We start from the raw sequence: 11,190 nt of genomic DNA, 5'->3' as shown, positions 1-11,190 counted from the left end.
TTATTCCGCACTTGCTTTCCAATGCTTGTAAATCTTTACGCACGGTGTTCGGAATCCGAAGTCCGAAATCCACTGGAAATCCTCGGCCCTACGTCGTAGGTATGTACCTAAGTACAGGTTGCAGTCTAGCTAGGTTATAATTGGATTATGATGTCTAGACTTGAAAGTACCTAATCTAGTAACCAAGATTTGAACAATAGCCCTAGTAACAATGAACAGGAAAGATCTACATTGCACCTGTAGACTGTATCTTAATATGACCAGGTGACTGTTTGTTTCGGATAATCAGCCTTAAAAGGTAAAAGCTAAGCGAAGTTTATATATCAAGCAAGTAACAAACCTGAGGACTCCTGAGTCCTGACATGCACGATGCAAGTGATAAGAAAAGTAAATGTGACAATGTGACACGTTCCTCTCGAAGCAGAAGAGAAAAATGGAGCTAAAGTAGAAAATGCTCTGGCTTCCATTGGATTCCTCTGTCGTGGGATTTTTTGTCATGGATTAATAAGAGGTATTAGGGAGTCATGGCATCATAGTTGAATTCCTACATTTTAACCTAACTACTGCGCGTGGTTTAGACTAATCTTATCTACGTGGGGACTAAATATAATAAAACTAAAACATACGGACCATAGGAGTAACTCCTACTGAGCTTGCTAATTTCAGACTCCACCATAGGTATGTAGCTCATCTCTATTCGTGTTCTGTATACTTGTGGGTCCAATACAGCCCCACGTTTAACAGTTTGATTCAGATCCAGGTTCAGATTCAGATTCCCTAGTCTCTGCCGCTGCGGCATTACATCTAGATCTATATTTAATTGTTTCTTTTAACCCCTGCACATGCGTAGATCTAGTCTCCACGGCTTCGTATTATCGTAATCGTTTTTGTCTACTATCTAGCGCGTCCAATGTATTTGAAAAGGGGAAAAGAGGGGGGTAACAGATGGGGAATATCTTGCGTAATTCCGAGGCCCAATAGAAGTGTGTGCCGTTAGAAGATAAATAGCCCTGGAGGCATTTCAACGCTGGTTCGAGTTCATTTTCCATGGCACTATAGTCCAGCTCTGGTGCGATGTTTGCCAGTTTTAGTCTTCCTAAGGCAACGCTGCTTCCCATTTCCTTCGTGGTCGATTCCTAAACCGGCATATATTGACGTCGTTGCCGTTGGGAATAAACTTTAATACTGTCGCGCGGAACCAGAAAAGGAGGTCGTGAACTCTCAATATATCCGTAATGGCGTCAATCCTTGCTTATGGATGTCATTAAAGCGTAGTGATTGGATGGTGGGTGTTCATTTATGTCCGTATCGGCCGAACGGTTATATGTCCACTTCCCCGATAGGTAAACGGAGGTAGTGGCGTGTTCGGGCATTTACTCTTAACCATATTCGGCCCGTCTGTGATCCGTGGGTTAAGATCTTGATTACCTAAGCCGGGAAGGGCAACCTTAAAATCTGAAGTGTTTATCGTTATCAGTTATCAATTTAATCTAATGATCTGCGGATAAACTCAATTTGATACTTACTCAAGGTTCAACTATTCTAGCCTGTCGGATACCCCGATTAAACTGGGTACTGGCTTAACACCGGTTTAGATCAGATGATTGAACAATTTGAAATATTGATCATAGCGTCTGTTGATAGGCTGGAATCTTATCTTTAGACGAACTACCCTGGTCAATTGTCGCCTAATCGTCCTCCACACTCCCCTCCCGACTCCGTACTCCGTAGATAGTCATGGATATTCGCCCGGCTTGTTGTTTCCGTAATTTGTTGACATACTCGTCTATAGCCGAGTCCGTGATGATTTCAAATTATAATTTTGTGGCCGACTCGAACTAGACTAACCTGTCTAGGAAGATGGTGGACACAAATCTCAGACCCCTGTTTAATTGACTCGCCTGATGTTTCGCTTTTAGTCCGTTATTTAGCTATGGAAATCATTACCTTTGGATAGTGCCCGTGTGGACCCCGATGCCATGTGGACCCCGATGTCCAGATATGATCTGGCGGCAAAAAGAAGCGCAGAGTCGAGACTAGACCGAAGCCATTGCCCGAAACGAACTTTCTGCATCTCTGCCATATATGAAATTTTCAAACCACGTGGAATGCATTGCAGGCTATATGTAAGTACTCAAGTAGTATGCTAAGTTGGTCATCCCCCAGAATCCCCCTAGTGCCCAGCAGAATCTCAGCAATGACCTTCAACTACGCATAAGGTTCCCGCGCAACCTATTCCTCTTCCACACCTCCATTCCAAGAGTTTCTCAATCTCGCGACATCACACCCAGTGTGCACTGCCGAGAATAGTGGAGTCCTTCGTAGGGGTGCTATGATCGACAGTCGTTGACGTTCTGATTTGCCCTTGTCCATACCTAGGTATCCACCTGGGTACTGAGTAGCTGGGTAATAACGAGACGAAGGGGCGAGGGTGCAAATACACTGCCACTGTTTAGGCAAGGCAAAAAGAAAACATACTAACTGCATTGCTTACTGCAAGGTTCTGCGCATTCTGACAGGGAACCGTTCGGTTCCTGACCGAGCCAATATTAAGATTGGGCGGACTGCTGGTGACAACTGACAGATGCACCATCCTGTTGATCTTGGATGCAGACTTGCATTTCTGTCAGAGTCTGATACCAATGATTGAAGTAAAATAGTTACTAGTCCTCCAAAAAAGAGAATTAATGATATCCCAGTGGTTGCAAAGAGAAGATGAAATGAGGAAAAAGAGTATGAAAACTGGACAAGGGTAATGCAAACCAACAGAACAAGCAGCCGCAGAAACTCCGGCTCACTCACATCGCCTTCATCTCTACCAAGACGGCATGAGAAAAGAGCGGTCTGTAGAAATGACATGACACTCATCCCCCAGGACTTCATGTTCATCAAGTCCCAAGTAGGAAGTAGGAAGGATTCAGGGTTCTCGTGATGTATCTACTATATGCCGTTTCTTGGCCACCCACCAAATCAGACATTTGACATGATATCTCATATACTTACCCCTGCGTCTATTATCATGGTCTTTGTATCCAAATGATCTCTAGTACCAAGATGGACGAAAACGTGGCAAGCCGGGTTCTCACAAATGAAAGCTTGACCAACCATGATCCCTGTCGCACCTGAGCGATATCGCAGGACCACGGAGAGCATTCTGCACGACTCCTAATCAGTTACTCTTGGCTTTTGATTCCTTGGTAACTTTTCATAATTATGGAGATAAAAAGACTTCAGATCGGGGACACTGCCGACGGTGACCTCTACTTTCTTTCAATGCAGCGGTTTCTGGTTTCACTGGAGCTTTTTCTTGGCCGTTTTTTTGCCATATGGTAGACCTCAAAGGAAATGAATATCCTGTTGAAATGCCTTCAAACCTTGGAAGCTTCACGTTTCGCCGGAACAGGCGAGCCGCAGAACGATACAGTACTAAGTAGTATGGTTGATAGTGAGACACCTATTGATTCATGAGAAGAACCAGAGAATGGCAGAATTGGCGCGGCACAGCTCGCCTCAGATCGCCTCGAATGACTGGTCAGCAGACCGTGTGGCTTTATTTAGCGCCTGTGTCTCTTTCTTCCCCTGACACACAGACCTGCTTCCAGAAGAATTGGAAGGGGCGGTTGAACGAGAGTGCGAATATAGTAATAGGAGTGGGGCTTGTTCTAAATCTACTTGGGGGCAGACGGTAGACCTGCAGGGATCGTCTTTAGTCCAGGGCCTGAGCACTCCACCTGGACAGTGCTGAGTGTTATATCCCCGGAAGTATTTGATTTGAAATCATCTACTAGGTAAACTAAGATAGACGAATACATTATAATACAAATACCAATAGTTATGTCAATTTAATGCACACTACAGATTGACTGTCAATGTCAATTTTATGTGGACTGCACACTGAGCAGAGTACGCCATACTGACTAATACCTAGGCACGTCTCAAATAAGCTCAAAGAGCTGACAACCCGTTTTCCCCGACCTTGCAGACGTATGGACTTCACTTTGTCGACCACATGGCAGGAGTGAGTTTGGAACAGCAAGCCTCCACTCTCTCCAAGGCTGGGTGAAGATAGTAAACAAAGAGAAGAAACAAGATCACGACGTTTGAAGATGCAGACGGGAGGACCTGCACAAGCCATCGGGGACCAAGAGTAATTGACATAAACTGTATCCATTCCCAAGAAACTTTGGATAATCCCCGTACTCCTAGAATTTTGCCACATTGGGACGAGTGGTCCCCGACTGTCAAAGGGTTTCAAGACTCATTCGAACCCCGGCACCTGAGTCTGACCTCACTCAACCCGGGGAATATGATGTACATTGTTCTTTGTACCTGGGGAAATGGAGACGAAGGTAAAACGGGTTGGAGCACGGGTCCTTGCTGTAAATCGCTGGTACGGCCGATGATCTCCCCGGTTTTCATAGTTGAACTCGGAGCTAAGAATATAGCTAAGGGTAGTAAAGATTGGTACGTGCCAGAGTAATGTAGGTTATGTTACTGTATATAACGAGTAATGGGATTTGAATCTGGTGATATGGTGATATGGTGATATACCATATGGAATGCTCCATAATTTAACGTCGGAATGTCGATCAACCGTCCACGTGATTATTTGATCAGGGCTGCAGAGCGAAGATCTGTCTTTGGGAATCGATCAGGGCGCGTGAACTAGAAGACCCCGAAGCGCATAACGATATACGAAGATCGGAGCACGAGCATAAGAGAATCTAGTTGATCAGTTCAGTGCTAATAGCTGACCAGGATTATTACGAAATTGAGGCTTCTAGGCCTGTCGGATACATCAACCAACCAATGGAATTACCAATCAGAGGCACTGTGGCGTTCGATAGGAGGTCTGGTCGGTTGCCGGTTTAAAGTGGAGAATCCAAGGCTGTCAGGAAAGACCTGGTTCAAGGCGTCGATTTATCTCCACTTCTGAGCCATGCTCTCGATGCCCCCAGTATTCCAGCCTGGACCAATCTTGGCATGAGGTAGAAGTGCCGATGATACCTAATGTAGAATTTTGGAATATCTGATTCAACTGAACCTTGGGAAATGACTAGTTTAGTAGTTGGAAGATAATTTGGTAGTATACCTAGCTTATGATTCACTCGGCTATTGCGCTCCATACTAAGTGCATAGTGGCATATAGGGCATGATTGCTTTTCCCGCATTCCCTCTAATGCAAGCTCCAGGGTTTCGTAGAATTTGCCATCATTTAGGGGTCAGGATTAATGAATTATTTTTGCATCCTCTAATCTCCTATCCGGATTCCAATCTATCCTATTACATCCCCGGTCCCTTTCCAACGGGCGTGGTAAGGTTCGTAAGGGCCCATAGTCTGTGTACCCAATCCATATCCATCCATATAGATCTAGAATTTACCTACTACCTATACAAGTTAGTTCTTTCTGGTCTTCAATCTGAATGGTATTACCTCGATTCAGTACTATGATCCATATTTGGCACAAAGAAAAAAGTGATATCTTAAGAATAGAGATGGATGTTATACCAGGGGAATATGTCAGTGTAAAGGCTAGTCTCTCAAATAACATAGTCCAATCAGAAAAAAGTAAAGCATTGGCTAATCATAGAAGGGAGAACAAAGACAGCTACTATGGTGACAAGAGGGGGGCTAAGATTGACAAGAAATAAGAAATCAGAAACGAATTAAAAAAAAAAAATAGAAATGTAAATGTCGGGGAAGAAAGAAAATTGAAAATTATGGATCAAATGGAAATTAAAAATAAAATAATCAAAGAGGATTTAAGCCCAGCTAGGCAAGAGTAGTAGATCCACGCTATCGGTATTGTATCCAGCTTCTCTCTTCTTCTGGAGTCAGTCTCAGTCTCTGGAATGGTTCATCCGGCTATTTGCAAGGCTCTCTCACTTTCCCTCTCTTCTACATACCCCCAATGGTCCCACTTTACCTTACCTTCTTAAGACCTGGATTTTCCTTATTTAATTCAAAGCACCCGCCTGGGGAAAAGTGGATTCTCTTCTTTGCTTTCAACTTTGTTTGTTCTTTACCAAACAACTTTATCCCACTTCAAATCCCAACCCATTACTTTGTCCTTGTCTCACATACCTGTCTTTCTCAACGTGAGTAAGTGTCTAAGAAGCCTGAGCCCTCTCAGGAGATGACAAATGGGTGCTCACAATAGTGTAGGACAGCAGCAAAAAAAGATCTCCCCTTTCCCTTCTTCCAATTCTTCTCTTGGAAATATTTACCCTTGTCCACAATATCTTGGTCTGGACTATTACAATTCTCTTCATCGGTTCTGTGTCCAAAGATAATCTATCTCCTGCACTATGTCAATTGTTGCCAACGGTCTCCCTCCACCTTCTCCCCCTAATTCTACAGAGAATGAATTGAGCATTGAGAAGTCAGTGGAGGGATACTACGTATATCCTCAAGTACCTCTATACAGCTCTTTCAGCAATAGTATGGAACACCCCGAGATGTATGGAGCTCTACCAGCCTCGTCTATGGTGAGTTTTTTCATTTTAAGATATAATATAAAAAGCCCAAATCCTGACGATATCAGCCAATGTATGCCTCACCTCCAGCTTACTATTCATCTTCTATGCCAACTTCTTACCCGGTAGGCTCCTCATCCTGATGCATTTCACATGGTATTTATGTACTGATTGGTTGCAGATGGCAATTCCCGGTCAGGCCAATACACCTCAACTAGCCGATGAAGATGGGATTTCTAGTCGGATGCCATCAACTTCACCCTCATGGGCCTCTCCTCAAACTCCCCGACGACGCACCCCGACTTCCAAGGCAAAGCCGAGCCGTTCTCCCCGTGAGAAGCGGACCCGTCCTAAAAGAAGAGACTCCAAGGGAGCTTCCCGAGAGCCGCCTCTCTCAGTGCCACTGAGTGAGTTGACTAAGTATATGACAGACCTTCCTATCAAGGATATGGATGCCTGGGTAATGCGTTCACTAGCAGAGCGCCAGCGAGAGGTCAAGTTAAAGGGAAAGATTTCGCGTCCAATGAATTCATTCATGTTGTATCGATCTGCTTACGCAGAGCGTGCCAAGCGACTTCTGCACCAAACCAATCACCAGGTTGTCTCTCGCGCCACTGGCCAGAGCTGGGCTCTAGAGCCGAAGTGCATCCGCGATAAGTATGAGGAATTAGCCAGGGTTGAGCGTGACAACCACGCAGCCTCACATCCTGACTACAAGTTCAAACCACAGAAGGGTCCGGCCACAACGAAACGAGTAGGCGAGTTGAGCCCGCCAGCTTCCATCATGCCCGACCCCAGCGTTTCAGACTGGGAAGATCAATACCTGCTGGCCAGCATTCATCACCGATCTCGAAGTCTGGATGCTGACATGATGCGGATGAGCCGACACTCCTCGCCTTTTGCAGGTCATGAATCCGTAATTCTGCATGACGAATTCAGCTCCCCCTGGAATACAAGCTACCCCGATCCGACGGTTTTTTCTGGATCAGTGGACGATATGGCCCATGTTGAGGATCTTCATTACCGCCGTGATGGCCCTTTACTTGAGATGCAGTACGGCGCTTCAAGCAGCCTGGCTGGACTTCCAGGTGCTACCCACGACGACCTAATTCAGCCGCAATTACACTACATGGTACCAGAGCACATGGATCAGAAAGTCGACATGGACCCCCGGCTGCTCGACTATGATCCCCAGTCAGAATACCTTCCCTCATACGCTCCACCACAGAACACTTACTCAGGCTGGGAAAATCATGTCTACCTGCCCACTGCGGGAACGGCTGCTTCGAGCCCAATTCCGTTCAAACGCCATGGAGATGCGTATGAAAGCCCTTCATGGAGCGGACCGCACGATCAGACCATGGCTGAGACAGGGTGGCTTGAAAATGACCAGGTCCCAGCTTCAGGCTACTAGGGATCCGGTGAAGAGCAATGACTACGACGAAACCAATGCGATACGATACAAAAAATTGACTATCATAATGGCACACGACTGGCTGACCAGCTCACTACCGAGCTCCTGGCTGAGCAAGGTAGAACAGATGGCCACGCTGATAGACTTTACAAATCAAGCCCAGGGAAATAGCATTCTGGTGCTGTGGTGCTGTGGTGCTGTGCAGAGTTTTTTCTTTTTTTTTTTACCTATATTTCTTTTCTTCTTTTTTCTTCTTTTTCTTCTTGTTTTTTACTGTTTTTTCTTATTTCCATTGGTTACACAACAGGTGCTTGGCTCTATATCAAATTTTATGTCTCTCATTTCCTTTTATTTCCTTTTTTTGTCTCTCCTTTCCTGATTTTTGACTGGTGGATCTTTAGAAAGACTCTGGACACTATATCTCACTGGTGTGAGATGAGTACGAAGTATCACTGAATCAGGGGCTCTGGTGTTTTTTTTCATTTTCATTTTATACCATAGATTTCTAGTATGTCTAGGAATGGGCCTTGGGCGGAATGCTGCTATCAATTGACAATATGCAATAATTCTTATTCAAAACATAGTTTTCTTCACATATCCTCTTCATCCATTGCTTGCTTGGGAGGTAAAATGCCAAGATATGCTTTGCAGTGGTTTACAGTACGTTTCCGGGCTTTCTTTGAGTCTCCTGGGTCCAATGCCATCAAAGACACTCGTTATAACCACCTGGGCGGCTCATTATTAATGTACTGGCTCTTGAAGGTCATCGGACTTGTGATAACTAGACGGCTAGGATTACACGGGCCCAGTATGCTGGTCCAAGTATTTGTACCATTTTCATAATGAGGCGTATATTCAACTTGACATTTAATCCCATTCTTCCATCTGAATCTATCTGAGGGGCTCTTGCAATTAATAATTCTCTTCATAATTTTTATCTCTGTGTCCATATCTAATTCTCTTCGATTTCTACTACCTTGAGCAGCCCAAGAAGCCCAAGAATTCGTTCCAATCACTAAGGTCGTATGCACGACAACAGAATTAGATTATGATGCCACTTGTTTCTGACTGGGCAGGCTTTTAGAGTCTGAAAGTTCTTTCCCTTTGAACTACTCAGCTAAAATACCTCGTCGTGGTAGTGTTGAATCTTCTGATGCGCAAGCCATCTGGTCAGCTGATTCTATCCTCTAAATCCTAGAAGGGATCTCTGGAGCTTGACGCGATAATTTATGCCTCCTTCAACCTCTTCTTAAGCCTTGGCATATCTTAAAGTATTTCCTTAGTGAGAAAGCTGCTCAGGTGGCTGAACAGAGACCATTGCAGTCTGGAGTCAAGTCTTTGTTTTACGCATAATCTTGAAAGCTCATTCATCTGACTATTAGTCAATTACTCTTTTTGAGCCCTGATCTTTCAGTCGAGTTTGAAAGACCCTACCAGTTACAAGATCGAAATCAGTTTCACCACTTACACACAGAGATTCCTTCTCGAACCTGTTACCCTCTTTCGAAATACGCTATGCCTATTACAGTTACTCTACCCCTGGCCCTAGTAATCAGACTGTGACTTATGAATTAGCACTGCGGGGTCACCTGATAGTGAGCCCGAGGACGAGCCCCTCCTTCAGCTGACAGTCAGGCAACAGCCCTTCTCATGAAAACTACATTTTAATTTGATTATGGCATCAATATCATTTCAGGGCAATAATCATGGGCAGCAGATTGGAGTAAACTATGGCCCGATTAATAAGGAAATTCACGTGCTTCCGGGTAGGTTGAAGGGAATCGAACAAGGTTAAGGCACTAATGGCTGTCTAGAGCGACCGGAAACTCCACCCAACCCACTATCAACAGTCCCATTCCCGCGCGATCCAGACTTTATTAGTCGTGATGCTCTACTTGATCAGATCCGTGAGAAAAACTCAGTCCCTGGGTCGAGAATAGCGCTGATTGGTCTTGGTGGTGCTGGGTAAGTGTAGATCGGTTCTGCTGTGATTGATTATTTTCAGTACTCATTCATTACAGAAAATCGCAACTCGCAATAGAATACTCCTATCAAGTCCGATCTGAATCGCCGGCAACATGGGTCTTCTGGGTGCACGCGAGCAACGAAGCCCGGTTCGAGCAAAGTTTCCGGGACATTGCGGACCAGGTCAAAATCCCGGGTCGTCGGGATTCTAAAAATAATATTTTCAAACTGGTCGAGAACTGGCTCCGAGATGAGCAGAGAGAGAAATGGGTCTGCATCCTTGATAATGTCGACGACGACAAGTTTCTTTGCTCGATTCCAGTGGTAGGCCAGGAAGATCTGACCAAAGACCCAACAAGGTCCACAACGAAGCCACTGTTAGAATATGTCCCAAGAAGTCGAAATGGGTCGATTATCATCACAAGCCGGACGAGAGAAGTAGCGTTGAAAATGGTCGATCACAAGGACCTGATTAAGGTCCAACCCATGGAAAGGTCTGAGGCGCTAAATCTTCTCCAAAGAAAGCTTGATGAATCAGGAGAGAGCCGAGACAGTCAAAGCCAGGAGAATCGACAGTTAGTGGATATACTCGAGTATATGCCTCTAGCAATCGTACAAGCAGCCAGCTTTATTCGGAATCGGGCGCCTCGCTATTCAGTGTCCCAGTACCTCCGAGATTTTCAAGCGAGTGACCGTGAAGCAATCAAGCTTCTTGAGAAAGAGGCGACTTACCTCCACCGGGACTGGGAAGCAAAGAATTCAATCCTGGTGACGTGGCAAATATCTTTCGATTATATACGCCAAACTAAGCCATCTGCAGCAGAGCTGCTTTCTTTCATGAGTTTTTTCGATCGGCAAGGAATACCAGAAGATCTTATTCGATATCAATCTCATACACCAAGCTCAGACCTTTCAAATGACTCTAGTGACGGAGAGACATCTGATTCTGATATAGGACCCGATTTCGAGGATGATATTATGACACTCAGAGATTATTCTTTTATATATTCTAGTGAGAAGGATAATTTCTTCACAATGCATCGGTTGGTGCAACTGACTACATACGCGTGGTTGAAATCTCATGGACAAAGAGACCAGTGGAGAGATAAATTTATTAGCACCCTTTACGAAGAGTTTCCCACCGGGGAGTATGAGAACTGGGAGAATTGTAGGGCGTTTTTCCCTCATGTTAAATCGGCAATATCGCAACGGCCATCATCAACTACATATCAGCAAAAATGGGCTACATTACTTTATAGGGGGGCATGGTATGCGTCAAAAATAGGTAATATCACAGATACAAGAGAAATGGCATCAAAATCGAGAGATCAAAG

General features: G+C 44.8%; 3 protein-coding genes across 3 annotated transcripts; 2 read left to right on the top strand and 1 right to left on the bottom strand.

Annotated features, from left to right (window-relative positions):
• Window positions 1-2,232: 2,232 nt before the first annotated feature.
• Window positions 2,233-2,593, bottom strand: N7495_003839 (uncharacterized protein; the record flags this gene model as incomplete). Its single annotated transcript, XM_057206490.1, has 2 exons — window positions 2,233-2,448; window positions 2,495-2,593. 2 exons carry the CDS (start codon window positions 2,591-2,593, stop codon window positions 2,233-2,235), a joined length of 315 nt encoding a protein of 104 aa, XP_057064170.1.
• Window positions 2,594-6,548: 3,955 nt separating this feature from the next.
• N7495_003838 (HMG-box domain-containing protein) lies at window positions 6,549-7,891 on the top strand (the record flags this gene model as incomplete). Its single annotated transcript, XM_057206489.1, has 2 exons — window positions 6,549-6,602; window positions 6,659-7,891. 2 exons carry the CDS (start codon window positions 6,549-6,551, stop codon window positions 7,889-7,891), a joined length of 1,287 nt encoding a protein of 428 aa, XP_057064169.1.
• Window positions 7,892-7,958: 67 nt separating this feature from the next.
• On the top strand, window positions 7,959-8,444 carry N7495_003837 (uncharacterized protein; the record flags this gene model as incomplete). Its single annotated transcript, XM_057206488.1, has 2 exons — window positions 7,959-8,097; window positions 8,401-8,444. The coding sequence occupies 2 exons, from the start codon at window positions 7,959-7,961 to the stop codon at window positions 8,442-8,444; spliced, it is 183 nt and encodes a 60-aa protein (XP_057064168.1).
• Window positions 8,445-11,190: the final 2,746 nt, after the last annotated feature.

This window comes from Penicillium taxi (genome assembly GCF_028828555.1).
Source record: "Penicillium taxi strain IBT 34144 chromosome Unknown utg000003l_segment0_segment0, whole genome shotgun sequence".
Lineage (NCBI taxonomy): Eukaryota > Fungi > Ascomycota > Eurotiomycetes > Eurotiales > Aspergillaceae > Penicillium > Penicillium taxi.
Note: the sequence above shows the minus strand (reverse complement) of the source record. Positions and strands in the feature narration are given on the sequence as shown.